Raw genomic sequence first — 19,975 nt, forward strand, 5'->3', positions numbered from 1 at the left:
ACGTGTGGCTATCAGGTCAGTAGTAACCCTGCAGTGATGTTTCTGTCCAGCCGTGACGTACAGCAGTGAGGACGTCAGTATTGCCACGCACCCCTCCTTGGAAGTGGGCTAAAGGAATGTATTAGCTACTTCTCCTCTTGCTGCGACAAAATACCTGACGAGAAATCACTTGCGGAAGGAAAGGTTTATTTTGGCTCACAGTTTCAGGGTACAGTACATCATGTCCCAGAAGGCATGTAGCCACAGGAGCAGGAAGCAGCTGGTCACACTGTGATCAGTTAGTAAGCAGAAAGGGATGAATAGCTGGTGCTCACCTCACCTTCTCCTTTTTATCCAAGTCCAGGACTCCAAGCCTGTGGAATGGTGTTACCTACAGTTCGGGAGGGTCTTCCCGCTTCAATTAACCTAGCTAGAAATTCCCTCACTTACCTTCCCTGAGGGGCATCTGACCTATGTAGGTACTGGGGAATCAAACCTCGGTCCATAGGCCTCACAGACCAGTACCTTAACCACTAAGTCATCTCTCCAGCCTGATTACACTTTTGATCACTGTGACTATTCAATTTGGGTAGAATTACAATCAGCACACAAGTCACAGTTAAGCAGTTAAGAGCAGGTGTGAATCTCATTTCCTTAACCCCATCCTCCTTGTCTGGGCCCATCATTGTAGTCCTGGCCCTTTTCAGATAAAAGACCAAGGACTGCCTGCTTCTTGTGCCTACTGAATATTGCACAAATTTCACATCATCTAGGTGTGGACTTACTTTCAGTTAAAAGAAGCAAAGAAAAAAAGAGTTATTGTGGCAGAGAGTGGAAGAGAATGTGAGAAGATCTGATTTCTGCTCCAAGCTGTAACAGAGCAGACCTTCACAGCTCCCTCCGGGCCTCATGCCTCCCCCAGACCCCAGGCCGCAGCCCCTTTCCCCCCAGAGACCAGCCCGATGTTTGTTTGGGGCTGATGCTGCCAGGGCAGAGGCCAAGCGGGAGGCAGGCACTTGGGGAAACATGCTCATGGCATCCAAGGGACACAAAAAGCCTTCACTGGGACGGTGTGGGGAGTCATGATGGCTCTTTCTTCAGAATTACACTTTAACTCGCTTGGGAGGTAAAGCGTATGGGTCTAAGAACCTGGTCACCATATTTATTTATTTTTCCAATGGGGAAAAAAAATTAAACAGCCAACTAACAGACACATTTTTAGAACAAAAACTACAAATTGTGGTTAACTGCTCTTGTAAGTTGAGAGCAATGGCAGTATTTGTCTTTAAGGGATCTCTCTTTCTCTCTCCTCTCTCTCTCAAAATCCAGAACATTGGGCTGGAGAGATGGCTTAGCGGTTAAGTGCTTGCCTGTGAAGCCTAAGGACCCCGGTTCAAGGCTCCGTTCCCCAGGTCCCACGTTAGCCAGATGCACAAGGGGGCGCACGCGTCTGGAGTTCGTTTGCAGTGGCTGGAGGCCCTGGCGCGCCCATTCTCTCTCTCTCCCTCTATCTGTCTTTCTCTCTGTCTCTGTCGCTCTCAAATAAAAAAAATAAAAAAATCCAGAACATTTAAAATGAATATTTAGGGCAAAATCTATTAAACTCATCTAAGTGGAATTAGCTCCTTTAAGGAATTTACTAGGAATTACTATAAAATTGTGGGGAAATCCAAGTTCTATTTACCTTATAGCATATTTATCAATATGCACACATATTTATTAACATTTGCCTAAATAGCTTCTGTTTCTATGAACACAACAAAGCACCACTGAGGACAGAAACCCTGACTGCACGGGAGCTGACAACCTTCCATTTCACCACACCACAGCGCACCTCAGCCTTGACAACGAAAACATCAAGTATTTCTGGAATAATATTCAAAAGATGTTGTTCAAAATGGGTTTTGTAAATCATTTATTGTGACTGAAATGGAGGAAAAGGATGGGAAACAAATATAACCATTCAACAGGAATCATTATTCTCTTTTAACAAATTGTAAAAAACATACTTTGAATTATTCAAATGGCTATATATGTCATTTCTTACAAAATAAGGTTTTCACATCACAAGAAAATTGACTTCTCGGAGCCGGGCATGGGGGCACATGCCTTTAATCCCAGCATTCGGGAGGCAGAGGTAGGAGGATCGCCGTGAGTTCGAGGCCACCCTGAGACTACATAGTGAATTCCAGGTCAGCCTGGGCCAGGGTGAGACCCTACCTCAGGGGGAAAAATAGTTGACTTCTTTCCATCAAAATATTTTATGTCTGCTCTATCAAAAAATAACCGCCAAATGGAAGGCACTGCAGTTTTAAGATATTCTTTCATGACTTAGTTTTAAATTAGAAGAGCTGGAAGGATGTGACCATTTACTAGACAATGAACCAGTGCCTGAGGAAAAAGCTCTCACACACACGTAACCGCTCTGCAAAACCTCTGGCTCACCAACTAATGATTAGTGAGTGGTTTTTCTGGGATAAAGATCCCAGCCAAAAGACGCCTGAGAGTCACCCCAAATTGGTAATGAGTTTCTTTTCAAAAATGAAGTTGTTTACTCAGTGAGTGGTTGTGGTTCAAAAGATGTAGGGTAAATAGGCAATGGAAACCCACTTCTATGGGGTTTAAACAATTTCTGTCATTACCAGTGAAGAACAGGATAACTTGAGCAATGTGTTCGTGACTGTACTCCTTTCTAGGTGGGACATTTATTTCTAAGAGGCTTAGTGTGAGAACAGTACATTGCCACAGTAAGAAAGCAGCAAAGATGGAAAAGCAAAGGCTCTGCCAACAAATTCATTCAGCAGCTAACGTCTTTCTCAAATTGATTTAAAAAAAATATGATATACAAAGTGATAAATACATGTCAAAAATAAATACAAATATTCTACACATAAATAAAATTAAGTATACTCATGGGTACCATTACAGTTAAACATCTTATAATAATTTTCATATCTTATCACAGTTTCATTTTTATCATGAATATTAATTATATTGTGTTGACACGTGCTGGAAAGTATTGATCACTTAAGTAACTGTTATGCTTTGAAGTTCCATATAGGCTCATGTGTTGAATTTTGGCTTCCAGATGGTGGTGCTGAGTTTGAGAGGTGGAGGGAATTTAGGGAGTTTGGGGGTCTAGCTGGAGGGAGTAAGTCACTGAGGGCATGCCTTTGAAGTTGTGCTTGACCTCCAGCCCCTTCCTTTCTGTCTGCTTCCTGTCCACCGAGCGATGAAGACATCTCTGGCATCACTCACTCCTGCCGCCATGATGTTCTGCCCAAAGTGTATGTGGGCCAAGCAACCATGGACTCTGAAATGGTTACCAAACTAAATCCTTTCCCCCTCAGGTTGTTTCTGTCAAGTACTTTGTCACAACAATGAGAAAGGTACTGCAATGACTGCGTAAGATAACACACTTCAAGACTCTTTCAAACTAAAATTGTACCTCCTTTGACCTAAGTATTCTCTAAAAGTATTATTATTATTTTTTTGGAATTTATTTTAAACTATCATTACAAAGGACTTATGGGGACGAAACTTTTAAGGATTGCCTTTGTTTCTAATGGTAATAATAAGGCAGGGTCCTTATTATTACCATTAAGAGCAGGTGTGAATCAGGTCAGTAGTAACCCCGCAGTGATGTTTCTGCCCAGCCGTGACGTTCAGCAAATGTAACAGTGACATGTGGGACAGCATACATTCCTGCGAACTTGCTGGGCCAAGAGCCAAGGAACGCCAGGGTGATCGCCGTCTCATTTTAAACACCACACTCCAGTGATCTGCAAAGGTGGCGGGACATCCACGTTCTGTTTAGTGCCCAGAGGAGGTCTGGTTAGTTGCCTCCCATTTTCCCAGGTAATCATTCATAGGTCCAGATGAGTGCTTGCTTTCGATGTTTACCCCACAGGGTTTCTCACACTGTACCACCCCCCCCCATTCCTTTCTAAATACCGCCTTACTTAAAGGCACATTTAATTACAGTACTTATATATTTGCCAGTCAGCTTTTCCAAAAAGTCAACTGGTTTACCAAAGAGAGTTTGGAATTTCCCTTTTTAAAGATTGCCAGGATATTTAAAAGCAAAAATTAAAAAAGAAAAAAAAAAAAAGCCCACAAAGCTGTATTCCATGGTGCCTTTCGGCCATGAAGAAGGAAGATGAACATGGCAAGCGTTAGCCTATTGTAGCTAAGAGAAAATGAGCATGTTGGTAAATTGCATGTTCATGTTTTATTGTCATTTGAATTTTTAAGTCAGATAGGAGAGGTAAGCTCATTACTGCTAAAGCCTGGAGCGCTGGGCGAGGGGGAGCGAGAGCCGCGGGGGACGATCTTGTCCCCAGTGCGCAGTGTTTGGCCCTTGGAGCGTTCAGAGCAGGGTGGGCCCCTTGGTGGGCCTGCTGTTGGACAGAAGGGGCTGGCTTCCCGACGGCCTGGCGTGGGGTCCCTGGGTCTGGGTTGAGAGCAGAGCTGGAGCAGAGAGATGGTGAAATGCTGCCTTTTGCTGATGGAAGTTGTTGATGTAGCTGGCGATCAGAAGAGTGATTTCAAGAATCTGAGCAAGAGAAACAACGGGCAAGCTTCAGAGAAGTTCTCACCGATTCCGAGCCAGGGGTTGGCCGTAGTACCCCGGCCCACCAGAATTCCCTTCTCCCTAGTTCAGACAGCGAGGTTCTCACATGGGCCGTCATCATGAAGACACCCCCACATTTCCCTCTGACTTTAATCAGCACAAAGAACAGATCTTGTGCTGGAGAGATGGCTTAGCGGTTAAGCGCTTGCCTGTGAAGCCTAAGGACCCCGGTTCGAGGCTCGGTTCCCCAGGTCCCACGTTAGCCAGATGCACAAAGGGGCGCACGTGTCTGGAGTTCGTTTGCAGAGGCTGGAAGCCCTGGCGCGCCCATTCTCTCTCTCTCCCTCTATCTGTCTTTCTCTCTGTGTCTGTCGCTCTCAAATAAATAAATTTAAAAAAAAAGCAGTTGATTTTATACCAGACATTTATGGAAAAAAAAAAAAAAGAATCAGAGGCAGGCATGGTGGCACATGCCTTTAATCCCAGCACTCGGGAGGCAGAGGTAGGAGGATCACCATGAGTTTGAGGCCATCTTGAGACTCCATAGTGAATTCCAGGTCAGCCTGGGCTAGAGCAAGATCCTACCTCGAAAAACCAGAAAGAAAAAAAAAAAATCAGGAAGTATCATACCATTTTTGAAAGAAAAAAAAAAACATAAAGTAACTCAAGATATGAACTCATGACTACCAAATTTTAGTATCATGTTTTCCTATTTGGAAGGTTACTCAATAAATACTTTCTCATGAAAAATCTAGTTTCAAAATGCTGGCAGAAAGGATTCCACTCACCTTGGGTTTTGCCATGGCAAAAAGCAGTCTCTCTGTGGGGTTGTCTTTTGCGTGTGTATTGATGACCACCATGAAATCGTCTTGATGACCCCCAAAGGTCACCAGACTTCTGTACACATAGCTGACCACCAGCCTCTTCAAAGACAAGAAAAGTCAGTGGGACACATGTGACTCACAGTGAAAGGTGAGGAATGATTCCTTACATTGCAATGCTGATAGGAATTATGGCACAGTGTAAAAATTATTTTCTAAAATCGAATCCATCTTCTCATGTAAATGGTAATGGTATTAACTTTATTTAGGTATCATGTACCTTTACACTTAAAATATAATTTGACCCTGAAAGAAACTCAGTGAAAATTAGAAATTATAAGAAAATAAAAACCTCTATTCTAACATCCACTAGAAAATCACTGTTAACATATTATTATATGTTCTCTCAGATCTCTCTCTCTCTCTCTACACACACACACACACACACACACACACACACACACACGCACACATAGTTAAGTTGAAACTGACACTTTTTGTGGTCGGAATAGTCCAATACTATACTGGCAAGTTTTATATGGTTCACCCTGATTGGTCGATTTTGATACACACGCATACACGCACATAAACAGTATCGTGGGTATTATTCAGTATTGTGCTTTTTAAAACTCAGAACACACTATGAATATTTTCCTTTGGCAATGAATGTATAACATAATTAAATAACTTTATAGACAATATTTCTTTTACTCAGGGGGCGCACGTGTCTGGAGTTCGTTTGCAGTGTCTGGAGGCCCTGGCGCACCCATTCTCTCTCTCTAACTGCCTCTTTCTCTCTCTGTCATTCTCAAATAAATAAAAATGAACAAAATTTAAATAAAGAGATTAGATTGTAATAATAATAATTGCATTTGTCAAATGACTCCATTAAGTAATACTAGGAAGAATGTTTTCTGAATCTTTGAGAAAAATCAGATTACGGTATCATTGTCTTCAGAAGAATCAGAGCAAAACTTTAAGGTCTAATCTTACCATGGAGCTGTATTCTAGGATGCTCAAGCCATTCTCATGTATAGCCAGCCACATGAAAGTGTTCCCAAGTGATGATGGAGTGACAGGCTATGAGGAAGAGAAAATATACTGTATTGCAAACACTAAGCAAAAGTCACAGAGGTAGTTTTCAGGCCGTGTAACAAACGCCATCAATACCGATAAAAACATATGATCATCAAAACCCTCTCTTAGTGTGAGTCAATGGAAACAGCTGGTATTAGGATACCAGACTTGGAGACTTAAGTCTATAGTCAGTCATGTGTGCATTTGGACAAGCAACTTAATCCCTTTGAAGCCCCATTCACTCATCTTTAACATAGAGACACTCAAGTTTCCATCTCAGTTCTGTTCCAGGAGTGTAACAGTTAACAAAGATGTACTGTACAAGGCATGTGGTGCAGTTAGAAAGTAAAGGGTTACAGTGGTAATCACACACTTTTTCTGAATGTTTATTAAATCTGACTCAATGTATAGCAAAAATAGAATAAAAACCTATGAAACTGTCTGATTAGTTGTAATGAGAAGGACTGGAATTTCTACCAAATCTGTTTATTGCAAAAGTACTGAAATCATATTGAGAAAAATAATTTTCTGCCAATCAAACCCCTTGAATGCCCACGAATCTGTTTGAACATTTTAAAAAAATATTTATTTATTTATTTGACATAAAGAAAGAGAGAATGGGCGTGCCAGGGTCTCCAGCCACTGCAAATGAACTCCAGACACATGCACCCCCTTGTGCATCTGGCTAATGTGGGTCCTCGGGAGTCAAACTTGGGTCCTTTGGCTTTGCAGGCAAATGCCTTAACTGCTAAGCCATCCCTCCAGCCCTTGAACATTTTTACAATGATTGTTTTGTTCAGTTGAAATTCTTACATAAACTTTACTCCTCTCAAATATTATGGGAGACTGTCAAGATTATAGGTAAGGAACGAGGATGACTCATTTACATAATGTAAAACTTACCATATTTTCATGTATTACAAAAAAGCTGACTTGCTGGGCGTGGCGGTGCATGCCTTTAATCCCAGCATTCGGGAGGCAGAGGTAGGAGGATCTCCGTGAGTTCAAGGCCACCCTGAGACTACATAGTGAATTCCAGGTCAGCCTGAGCTGAAGTGAAACCCTACCTCAAAAAGCCCAAAAAACAACAACAAACATCAAAAACTGACTTATCATACCATCTACGACTGAGGGTTGGTGTTCAAAAGATCAAGAAGGATGGAAACGTTTACCATTTGGACAGGGGAGGGGAGAGCTCAGTAGTAGAGAGCTCACCTTGCTTGCCCAGGCCTTGGGTTCAATCCCAAGCACCACAAACAACAAAGCATTGATGGAAAATTTTACAGGTGGAAACCTAGTTAGCCTGAGCTATGTAGGGAGAGTGTCTCAAAAAAGTGGGGATGCTGGAGAGATGGCTCAGTGGTTAAGGTGCTTGACTGCAAAGTCCGATGACTTGGGTTTGATTTCCCGGTACCCACATAAAGCCAGGTTCACAAAGCATGTGGAGTTCATTTGCAGTGGCTGGAGGCCCTGGTGTGCCCATTCTCTCTTTTTCTGTCTCTCTCTGCCTGCAAATAAATAAATATTTTTTTAAACATTTTATTTTATTTACAATAGAGAGAAGCAGACAGAGAGAGAGAAAGTGTCAATGGGCACACCAGGGTCTCTTATCCTGCAAACAAATTCCAGATGCATGCGCCCTTTTGTACATCTGGCTTATGTGGGTCCTGGGGAATCAAACCTTGGTCCTTTGGCTTTGCAGGCAAGCACTTTAACCACTAGGCAATCTCTCCAGCCCAAATAAAATATTTTTTTAAATATTTTTTTAAAATTTTATTTGTTTATTTGAGAGCAACAGACACAGAGAGAAAGACAGGTAGAGGGAGAGAGAGAGAATGGGCGCGCCAGGGCTTCCAGCCTCTGCAAACGAACTCCAGACACGTGCGCCCCCTTGTGCATCTGGCTAACGTGGGACCTGGGGAACCGAGCCTCGAAGCGGGGTCCTTAGGCTTCACAGGCAAGCGCTTAACCGCTACGCCATCTCTCCAGCCCTAAAATATTTTTTTAAAGAGGGGGCGCTTGATTCAAAAATGAATGGATATGCAAAATGTAGTTGCTTTCTCTCCCTCTCTTGCTCTCCTTCCTGCCCTCTTCTCCATCTCTAATGAGGAAGGGGAGGAGAGAGTGGAATATTATTTATTTAGCCTTAAAAAAGAAGGAAATTTTGGCAAGTGTTAAATCATAGATGAAGCTTGAAGACACTGGCCTATGTGAAACAAATAAAGGTGTAGGGTTCTCCATACATGTGATGGTTTGAATGCAGCGCCCCACAGATCCAGGCTTGCCACTTGGATCTCCAGTGGGTGAAACCGTACTGTGGAAGAGGTGTGCCACTGGGCACCGATCTGGTAGTGTAGCATTGGCTGCTTTTGTTTGCTGGTGTTGGTGTTTGCTGGCTGTTTGGTGGTGTCTCTCCGCTTGGATATTTGGAAAGGAGCCAACTCCTCCTAACGTTGCTGGTGGGTCCCTGGAACTTGTGAGCCTGAAATAAACCCTTTCCTCCAGGAAGGTGCTTCTGGCTGGGTGTTTGTCAAACCACGCAAAGCTGACGGCAGCACTATAGTAGACAAATTCACAGAAACTGAGGGAGTTCCCGGGGCCTGGGAGGAGGGGGAAAATGGGCAGTTAGTATTTAGAGGGTCTGGAGTTTCAGGATGGGAAGATGAAAACATTTTGGAGATGAGCAGCAGTGATGGCTGCCCCACAGTGCGAATATTCTCACTGCCACTTAGAGATGGTTATGCTGGTAGATTTTATGTTATGTGTATTTTTCTACAACTACCAAAAAAGGGGTGTCATGAAACAAACAACGGAAGTGTCTTCCTATTACAAAGAAACACAAATGCTCATCACATGCCTTTCCATGATTTAAACAGAGAGTCATTATTTAATAATAATACTTTGTGTCAGCAGACACGGAAGATGTTATCAGAAAATAGGAGGATATTTAATAGCCTTTTGGATCCTGAGATTAGAAACAAAATTCCTTGCAACATGATCCTTATTTCAGATAAATGTATTTTTACACAGGATCCCATTATGTTACTAGGTTGGTCTCAAACTACTTAGGCTTAAGAAATCCTCCTGCCTCAGGCTCCTGAGGAGCTGAGAATATGAGTGGGCACCACCATGCCAAGCTTATCCTTATATTAAACAGAAGCAAGAGCAAGACACTATGCTCAATTCCTTGCAATTATACTAATTTTACATATGTTTAAGAATACCAGCAGCACTGTGTTCCTGCGTGTCGTTTAGTGTATCGCTTCTATTTCCAGAAGCAAAACTAATTTCTTAACAAAAAGATAGTCATAGGAAAAAAAGCAGAAATGAAGCCATAGGATCAGAGATAGCAGACACCTTAGATCTGACTTTTCTTGTGGTTTATTTTATTTTGTTTATTTTTATTTATTTATTTGAGAGCAACAGACAGAGAGAGAAAGAGGCAGATAGAGAGAGAGAGAGAGAGAGAGAGAGAATGGGCACGCCAGGGCCTCCAGTCACTGCAAACGAACTCCAGACACATGCGCCCCATTGTGCATCTGGACAACGTGGGTCCTGGGGAACAGAGCCTTGAACCGGGGTCCTGAGGCTTCACAGGCAAGCGCTTAACTGGTAAGCCATCTCTCCAGCCCTTTTGTGGTTTATTAATGAGATAGGAAAGCAGGCCCCAGAGGGTTTAACCAACTTGCCCAAAGTCGCACAGCTATTCATTCAGCGAGTATTTATTAACTGACAATTATGTTCACGTCAATATGGCAGGGACCAGAGGAGATTGTGGCATCACTCTCAAGGAACATGTAATTTACTAGTGATGATAAAAGAAATACACAGAAAAAGATAATACAAGACAGGATACATCTTGACCACCAAAGAGAGTCCGAAGTGGCATGGTTTCATAGATACTGGAACTAAAAGAGTGCTTGGCAAGCCGAAGGCCCTGGGTTCAATGCCCAGCACCAAAAACAAGAACAAAAACACCGTCGGGGCTGGAGAGATGGCTTAGCGGTGAAGCGCTTGCCTGTGAAGCCTAAGGACCCCGGTTCGAGGCTCAGTTCCCCAGGTCCCACGTTAGCCAGATGCACAAGGGGGCGCACGCATCTGGAGTTCGTTTGCAGAGGCTGGAAGCCCTGGCGCGCCCATTCTCTCTCTCTCCCTCTATCTGTCTTTCTCTCTGTGTCTGTCGCTCTCAAATAAATAAATAAAAAATTTTAAAAAAAAAACAAAACACCGTCGGAACAAATGACTCAGTTTTTCCCTTGGGGCGAGGGCTGGGCACTCGATACAGGGTACTTACCGCCCAGTGCTTGGTTCGCAGGCCCTGTTGCAACACCCCAAAAACTTGGTACAAGTCCTCGGAAACCATGGGTCTATGTGTCCCTAGAGCTTAGCTCAACCCTTGCCAAGCAGAACTTGGGAAATACTCCTTTAATAAGCTGACCAGCGAGAGAGCTGAGGAGTGGACAGAGGGGTGAAGGAAGAGAGGACAGAGGAATCCAGCTGTTGTTTACCGTTTCCTGACTGGCCCGGGGTATCTGGGGAATGATGCAGGGGGAGACATGTTGAGCAGAGGAAAGGGAGGGAGGGACTTTCCTGCTGCTGGGTGTTTCTTGGCTTTTTATAATGGCAACTATACCACACAGGGATGCATCTGGTTTGCTACATACACAAAGGTTTTTCATATGTGTCTCCCCCCCCCACACAACCCCATTCTTTCTTACTTTTGCAAAAAACAACTTGGCACCAAAGAAAGGCCACTTCCTGGCCACTGTCAAGTAAATGCGCACGCAGTCAGCAGCGCTGTGTCCCCGGAGGGCCATCCACCTGGTGGAAAGTCGCTGGGAGAGCTGCCTAAGAAGAAGAAGAAGAAAAAGCAAAAACACAAACACAAAAACAAGACTGTAAGCAGCGTCCCACGCTCCCGAGATGAAGCTCTGCCTGAGCCCAGGCCAGCTACCCCCACCACCCATCCCTTGGACTTGCTGGCATTTTTCCACTCAATTCTCTCACCCCCAAGTGCTGGGATTGCCATGGGCCACCACACATAAATTTTTAAAAATAGACATTTCAGGGCTGGAGAGATGGCTTAGCGGTTAAGCGCTTGCCTGTGAAGCCAAAGGACCCTGGATCGAGGCTCAATTCCCCAGGACCCACGTTAGCCAGATGCACAAGGGGCGCATGCGTCTGGAGTTCGTTTGCAGAGGCTGGAGGCCCTGGTGTGCCCATTCTCTCTCTCTCTCTCTCTCTCTCTCTCTCTGCCTCCTTCTCTCTCTGTCACTCTCCGATAAATAAATAAAAATGAACAAATAAAATAAAAATAGACATTTCATTTATTTGAGAGAGAGAGAGGGAGAGAAAGAGGCAGATAGAGAATGAGCGTTTAGAGTGTGCCACGAGACAGCCACCCCAGCAGGGACCTCTCTGTCACGCACACGGCTAAGCACACAGCTTTGGTGTAAACTACTTCACCAGGTAATTTCTCCTGGGCAAATTTCTGATGGAAACTACAAGAAACAGAGCCCAGCTGATGGAATCTTAGGAAATACCACTCCCGACCAGCAATAAACTTCCCGAGCCCTACCGCAGAGGCAGTTGCTTATATTACACACACAAAACATTGACTTTAAATGACTTTAATTTAGAAGACTCATGGAACGTTGGATTTGCCTCTATTTTTAAATTTTTTTTTCATTTATTCATTTGAGAGGGCAGACAGAGAGAGAAAGAGGCTGAGAGAGAGAGAGAGAGAGAGAGAGAGAGAGGGAGAGAATGGGCGCGCCAGGGCCTCAAGCCACTGCTAACGCACTCCAGACGCATGCGCCCCCTTGTGCATCTGGCTAACGTGGGTCCTAGAGAAATCAAGCCTTGAACTGTGGTCCTTAGGCTTCACAGGCAAGCGCTTAACCGCTAAGCCATCTCTCCAGCCCCACTTGCCTCTATTTTTATTTCAATTTGTAATAGAATATCTTATGAGATTAAAACAGATTTTTAAATAAACACTTCATAAAATCAAACATCTTCTTTTAGTGTGTATGAATTATATGTGGCGTGTGTATGCATGTGTGGGGCATGCACGTGTGTATGTAGACACCTACGCCACATGCACATCTGTGTAAAGACGGGAGGCGGACATTAGATTCTTCGACCATTCTTTCAACTTATTTCTCCAAGACACTTTTGCACTGAATGTCGAACTCTGTGCCTTTCGGGTAGATTAGCTGAGCAGCAGGCCGCAACGACCCCCATCTCTGCCCCCCTTCAGCAACTGGGTCCCAAGCATGCGCGGTCACATGATGTGAGTGTCAAGACAGATCGCAGGTCCCCTGGCTTGAGTGACGAGAGGTGTTTCCTTACCTTAACTGTTCCTCAGTGCAGCCGTCTCTGTACCTTTTAGGGTAAAATTTCTCTATGACTTGTCTGAGAGTCTGACTTGCTTTGCCCTGGTTGGTGGCCTGCCCTGCTGGAGTAGAGAAAGGTCTTTCAAAATCTCCAATCTCCACCTGATTGGAAATCCCAGAAAAGAGAAAACACGGGACGGTGAGAAGAGCTTTACAGTTCGGTTGTACATTTTCTAGAACACGTAAAATACAAAATGGCGTTTCTGTGAAATTTATAATCGTACGTATGAACTGTTATTTTTAATCTAAATTTTACTTGGAATTCTAATTTTGAAAACAAAAATCTCTAACTTAAACACTTCAGTTTCATTTCTATACTGACCTCTCCCTAATTACTGTTACCATTGAGCAATGTTTATTTGAAAGGAAATGACTCTATTGTTGACTATAATGCAGGATATTTTCTTTCTTTCTTTCTTTCTTTTCTTTTCTTTTCTTTTCTTTTTTCTTTTTTTTTTGAGGCAGGATCTCACTCTAGTTCAGGCTGACCTGGAATTCACTATGGAGTCTCAGGGTGGCCTCGAACTCACAGCGATCCTCCTACCTCCGCCTCCCGAGTGCTGGGACTAAAGGCGTGCGCCACCACGCCCGGCTAACGCAGGACATTTTCATTGTAAGGTACTACTAAATAATAAATGGAAGTTAAACGTAAAAGAAGTAAAAAGTTGTAAGAAGTCTTTGAAGCAATACTAGTTGGATTTTTAGAGGGTTTCTTCTGTAAGGAATGGGAGCAAGGACTATATTCTCATGATTTTATTCCTAAATTTTCTCTGTAATGTTATTGAAGTCAGGCCCTCGTTCTATTAGTTCATTGCGTCTAGGAATACAGCCCTTCATTCCTCTTCTCTCTTGATGAAAGAAAGAACGTTCACTAAGGGCCACACAAAGTCCATCTTCTATTACCACTCACCTACCCAGCCATCTCCTGATCCGTTTAATTCAACTCCAGCTCAGGTGCTACACTAAATGATGGGGGAGCCAAGTGGTGTCCCCACCTTCAGTGAATAAACCAACACCTCGATAAGCCCGTAAGTGCCTTGTATAGGCGACAAGTGCCAAAGAGTGTTCAGAGAGGAAGGTGGTAGGGGAGACATTTGCATGAACATCCCACTAAAAATCTACATCAGCCGGGCGTGGTGGTGCACGCCTTTAATCCCAGCACTGGGGAGGCGGAGGTAGGAGGATCGCCGTGAGTTCGAGGCCACCCTGAGACTCCATAGTGAATTCCAGGTCAGCCTGGGCTAGAGTGAGACCCTATCTCAAAAAAAAAAAAATCTACATCATTACCTACAGCACTCCCCCCTCCACTCCCAAGCAGCTGGAGGGCATCAACCCAAGTGGGCTTACAGGAAGCTTCAAGCCTCCTTCTCAAAGGCCCTGCCTCCAAGTAAGCCTTAAGGTTCTGAGCCCTGCCTGCAGCTGTGAAGCTCTTTGCCTGGGCAATCCATGCTTCCAGCTGGCCGCATGCTGCATGCTTTCTCTCCATTTCTTTTTTATTTTTATTTTTTTTTCTTGAAAACAGACCATCATGTTTTATTTTATTTATTTCCCTCTCCATTTCTAACTTGTTGGTGGGTCGCCATGTGTGGTGGTTTGAGTCGGATGGCCCCCATGAACACATGTGCTCTGAATGCTTGCTCCTCCCCTGGTGCCAACTTGGAGAGTGGAGCCTGCGGGAGGCGGTGGGCTGCTGGGGGTGGCCTCAGGGCTATTACAGCCAGCTGTCCCTTGCTGGAGTTCAGCACGCTCTCCTGATGTTGGCTGGCAGGGGATATTCAGCCTCTGCTCGCTACCGTCTCTTCCCTGCCCTCATGAAGCTTCCCCCGTGAGACTTTCCTCCTATAAGCTGCTTTTGGTCAAGTGCTTTGTCTCAGCAACACGAAGGTATGGCTTTGTTTTTCAGATCTTTTTCCTGGTTTCGATCCCCCATCTTATTCATAGTTGAGCATCCTTCCTAATGTCTTCATGTCAAACCAAAGCTGTTCACTCAACCACACCGAAATGCTTCCCTCAGAGCAATCTATGCATCGTCCACACCTCTACCCCGCTCCCCACAGCGGGCTGTGAATCCTACCCAAGGCTCCAACCTCGAAGATGGAAACCAATACCTACTAAAACAGCAGATCATTCAAGGCAGCCCTGCCCCTTCCCTGAGAAAGGGAAGTCTAATGCTCCCACGTCTCCCCTACCTGCTGCCTGACATAGCACGTGGTATAGAATAAACACAGTATTTTGAGAGTATCTGAAAGTCATTGCAGGCAATTCGCAAGCTATTCCACACGGACACAATACCTGACGAGACGCTTCTACAACAATTAGGGATTGTCTCCCAGGATTTTCTTGTTAAGACATGGAGCAACAATAAGCACCTATTGATGTCCAAATGTGCAGTGGAAATCACTCACAGGCCCTAGTTTAGTGGGTTGGGGATTTAGCTCAGCGATTGAGCACTTGCCCAGCCAATGCAATGCCCTAGATTCAGTTCACGAGACAAGAAGAGAAAAAAAAATAACTGTGCTTTGTTTCTTTAGCGTACTTGGTCTTCATAAAAGCTGCTGTGGCCGGCGTGGTGGCACACGTCTTTAATCCCAGCACCAGTGAGGCAGAAGTATGAGGATTTCTGTGAGTTTGAGGCCACCCTGAGACTACATAGTGAATTTCAGGTCAGCCTGGATGAGAACAAGACCCTACCTCGAAATCCTCCCCCCTCCAAAAAAAAGATGTTGTTGAGGGGCACTCTGCTGATGGGGTTGCTGGGCCCCTTTACCATGCAGGTGTATCCTCTGATCCCGGACACCAGGGCCAAGGACGGCACATCAGAAAGCATCATCTGATGGCTGGGGAGACGGCTCAGTGATTAAAGGCACTTGTGTGCAAAGCCTGCTGGGCCAGGTTCGATTCCCTAGTACCCACATAAAGTTGGACACAAGGTAAAGAAAAAGTGGGGACTGGAGAGATGGCTTAGCGGTTAAGCGCTTGTCTGTGAAGCCTAAGGACCCCGGTTCGAGGCTCGATTCCCCAGGACCCATGTTAGCCATATGCACAAGGGGGCGCACGCATCTGGGGTTTGTTTGCAGTGGCTGGAGGCCCTGGCACACCCATTCCCTCTCTTTCTATCTGCCTCTTTCTATCTCTCTGTCTGTTGCTCCCAAATAAATAAATAAAAATAAACAAAAATAATTTAAAAAAAAAGATGTCGTGGGGCAGCTGCAGGCAGTATTATTGTTACGGTCAAGCCTGCTTCCTCTTGCAGCATTCTCAATACCCAACAACATGCTCCAAGTGCAGGCAAACAGAACCATCACTTCACTTTCCTTTTATACATGAAGTATGTGCTTATTATGCTATTAATGTTATTCATATGCTTAGAATTTCCTTGGTGTTTGGTCTTTACCTCTCTGACTGTTCCTCAAATTCATCTAAAAATGTTAGAAGAACATATTCCTAATGTAGATTGTTTCCCTCCCACCTTAGAGAAGCCTTTGGGGCAACATTAAAAGTTAAAAGTTAGAGGTAGGAGTATCTCCTGGAGTTCGAGGCCACCCTGAGACTATAGAGTGAATTCCAGGTCAGCCTGGACTAGAGTGAGACCCTGCCTTAATAAAAAAGAACCCAAACAACAGTAACCACAACAAATCAAGAGGGGGCTGGAGAGGTTGCTCAGTAGTTACGGGCACTTGCTTGCAAAGTCTGATGGTGATAGTCCAGTAACCACATACAGCCAGATGCACAAAGTGGCGCATGTGTCTGGAGTCCATTTGTAGTGGTAAGAGGCCCTGGCATGCCTATACTTATTCTCTTTCTGCCTGCCTCTTTCTCTGTCACTCTCTCAAATAAATAAAAATATTTAAATGTCTCCCCCCCCCCATTTTAGAGAGAGAGAGAATTGGTGTGCCAGGGCCTCAGCCACTGAAATCGAACTCCAGACATCAGCACCACCTAGGGGGCATGTGCGACATTGCACCTGCCTCACCGTTGTGCCTCTGGCTTACATGGGATCTGGAGAGTCAAACATGGGTCCTTAGGTTTCGCAGGCAAGTGCCCTTAATTGCTAAGCCATCTCTCCTGTCCAATAAAAATATTTAAAAGTATGATTTTCATCTGGGCGTGGTGGTGCATGCCTTTAATCCCAGCACTCGGGAGGCAGAGGTAGGAAGATCGCTGTGAGTTCGAGGCCACCCTGAGACTACATTGTGAATCCCAGGTCAGCCTGAGCTAGAGTGAGACCCTACCTCGAAAAGGCTGCAGTGAGGGGTGCAAAGCAGACACCTGAGTTAGTCATTGTAAACCACCGAGATCAGGCAAGACATACATGTGCCACAGTACAGAAACCCTCAGAGGGCCAGGGAACCTATCCAGAGAGGATCCCCAAAGGTCTCTTTTTATAAGTGGCACTGACAAGAAACACTGAAGGATTAGGTGAAGTCAGCTAGCAGGTTAGCAAGCGGGCAGGGTAGAGATGTCTCAGACATATCAAACAGGTGAGTGAAACTAAGAAAAAAAATCAAAAAGGTGCCACAGGCAAGGAGAGATTTGTTCCTGGGTTCATACTTTACAGGTACTGGAACCTAAAGTTCAAGGCGTACAGGCTGGAGAGGCAGTCATGGTTCAGATCATAAATGACCTTATACGTAAACAAGGACATGGCTGCATGTCAGGCACTCATGCCGTATGAATGAATCCCCGTGGAGCGACACCATGTCGATTTCCAGATGCGGGCCTGGAGAACACGGCGGGTCTGGACCTCGGCTATGGTACTCAGCCTAGGGGAGGGTGGGCAGCGGGGAAGGATCCACGGTTAAGCTTGGCAGGACAGGGTGGCCCGTGGGAAAGGAAGACAGAGACCAGGCAGAGGGGACTGCTGGACGTGAAGCCGACCTGGACAACAAAGTGAGAGCAGAAGCAACAGAGACGTAGGCTGGCCTTGAACCCACAGTCATTCTGCCTCAGCCTCCCAAGTGCTGCGGCTCCAGGCACGGTACCACCACACGCAGCATAAAGCATATTTCTACCTAAGGCTCTGTTCATTTGTATGTGTGTTTAACAGGAGGGCCAGACGAGCCCAATTGATACGGTAAGTCAATAAAAGTGCTCCAGGCTGCCAAACCCTCATTCCTGTTGGATGACTGAATGATTTCCACACACTGTCCTCAGCCCCACAGCGTGGTACTCACACGCCTTAATTAAATGCAAAGCCTAGAGCCACACTCTCCAGAAAATTGAGAAATGAGATTCTGTTATGGAATGCGGTCTCATTCTGTGTCCCTGCCATTATCAACAGAGCCAAACTAATTACAATGCCTACAATTTTCTAGCTCTCAGTCATAGCAAATGAAGTTAAAGACGCTAAGGTTACGTGGTCATGCTGACTTAATTGAGTGAAGACATTTCTTACATTATTATTCCGCAGACTATATTATGCAACGTGGAAGTTACCTGAGCTATAAGAGCTGCCATTTCTAATGCCAGCTCCTTGTTCAGAGGGAAAAGGCCATTTATTATTTGATCATTTGTCTGATACATTAGCAGCAACTTTTCTCTATCAGTTTCTCCATGAGCTTGCATTGAGAAATAAAGTCTGTTAAAAAAAAAAAAAGAGGCAGTTTTTATTAAATTATACACATGTATATTCCCCACGATATCTGGGATGAATCCCAGAGCCTTTTATATGCTAGGCCAGTTATATTCTTACAAAGTAGACAGTAAAGATCAATCGAGAGTACTGAGATAAAGGTTTTTATTTATTTTATTTGGCAGAGAAGGAGGGAGAGAGAGAAAGAGAGAATGGGCACACCAGGGCCTGTAGCCATTGCAAACTAAGTCCAGACGCATGCGCCACCTGTGCATCTGGCTAACGTGGGTCCTGGGGAATTGAATCTGGGTCCTTTGGCTTTGCAGGCAAACGCCTTAAATGCTAAGACATCTCTCCAGCCCTGTTTTTTATTTTTCACAGGCTACAGACTTAGAATTTTTTATATCTGTTCCTGTTCTAAACAACCCTTCTTTGCAATTAGTTTCTGTGTCCTGAAGTACTAAATTCTTAAGTGTTACTGAGAAAGGATCTAAGACACTAAGTGAAATTAAATCTTTACCTGTGTGAGGAGCTTTCAAATCCCAATCCTTCCTGAACATGTCATAAACAAACACTAATGAATAGGAAATCAAAGTTTCAATTTGAAAATCACCCCCAAATCAGCATCTAATAAAGAAGGGAGGAGGGTTTTCTCTGGGCATCCTGAATGATTTTATTTGCACAGTTAAATGTGTTTTGACATTTTAAAATATTGTATTTATTTGAGAGAGACAGAGAGAGAGAAAGAGAGAGCGAGAATGGGAACACCAGAGCCTTAGCCGCAGCAAACAAGCTCCTTGTGCATCTTGCTTATGTGGGTCCTGGGGATTTGGACCTGGGTCCTTAGGCTTTGCAGGCAAGTGCCTTAACTATTGAGCCATCTCTCCCAGTTCTCTAATGACTTTTTGGCCACATGCTGATAAGCACCTTTGGGAGCTTAAACATAGTTTACATGATCTCATTATTGCTTGTTGAAACATGTGGCTTTTCTTTTGTTTTGAGATGGTGGGGGGGTCTCACCCTTGTGAGTTGCTGGGAGCATAGGTGTGCATCACTGTGCCTGGTCACAGCATGCTTGTGTTTACTCGGGAGTTTTCCAGCAAATCAGTAGTCTTGTGCTTACTGTGCTGTTTATTTGGATGTGAGACTTGGGCGCTCTAGCCTCTGATCAGGAACACCCTGACACCCAAATACTGCTATGACAGAATACTGGTGGAAGACAGGTGTGGATGCAGTAGTTGTCAGGCATGTGCCCAACTGGCTCTTGCTATGGACTTCCAGCCCTTTCCTCCCTCCACACTTGAGAGAGAAGACACACTCCCTGGTTACAGTCCCTCTCTCTCTCTATGATGGGCAGGTTGGAATCTGAGGAAGCAAGGGTTCTCTGCAAAGCTCCTCCTACTTCCCAAATCTGACAAATCAACAGCTGTTTCCTGAAAAAGTCAAGTATGAGCTGGAGAGATGGCTTAGCGGTTAAGGTGCTTGCCTGCGAAGCCTAAGGACCCATGTTCGACTCTCCATATAAGCACAAAGGCGAGGCGAGTGCAAGGTCGCGCAT

At 44.6% G+C, this 19,975-nt stretch overlaps 1 protein-coding gene across 4 annotated transcripts in view; it reads right to left on the reverse strand.

The window, feature by feature from the left end:
- Nucleotides 1-4,191: 4,191 nt before the first annotated feature.
- Plekhh2 (pleckstrin homology, MyTH4 and FERM domain containing H2) overlaps nucleotides 4,192-19,975 on the reverse strand; it is a 132,008-nt gene continuing 116,224 nt past the window's right edge. For 3 of the 4 annotated variants that reach the window (XM_045137439.1, XM_045137440.1, XM_045137438.1), the window contains exons 25-30: nucleotides 18,282-18,423; nucleotides 12,802-12,947; nucleotides 11,169-11,298; nucleotides 6,367-6,453; nucleotides 5,341-5,475; nucleotides 4,192-4,534 (exon numbers count right to left, since the gene is read on the reverse strand). In XM_045137439.1, coding sequence (XP_044993374.1) covers nucleotides 4,349-4,534; nucleotides 5,341-5,475; nucleotides 6,367-6,453; nucleotides 11,169-11,298; nucleotides 12,802-12,947; nucleotides 18,282-18,423 — 826 coding nt within the window. In that variant the 3' untranslated portion in view covers nucleotides 4,192-4,348. Of the gene's footprint in view, nucleotides 4,535-5,340; nucleotides 5,476-6,366; nucleotides 6,454-11,168; nucleotides 11,299-12,801; nucleotides 12,948-18,281; nucleotides 18,424-19,975 lie in introns of those variants that run through there. The other variant, XR_006634137.1, reaches the window with a different exon arrangement.

This window comes from Jaculus jaculus, chromosome 18 (genome assembly GCF_020740685.1).
Source record: "Jaculus jaculus isolate mJacJac1 chromosome 18, mJacJac1.mat.Y.cur, whole genome shotgun sequence".
Taxonomy (NCBI): domain Eukaryota; kingdom Metazoa; phylum Chordata; class Mammalia; order Rodentia; family Dipodidae; genus Jaculus; species Jaculus jaculus.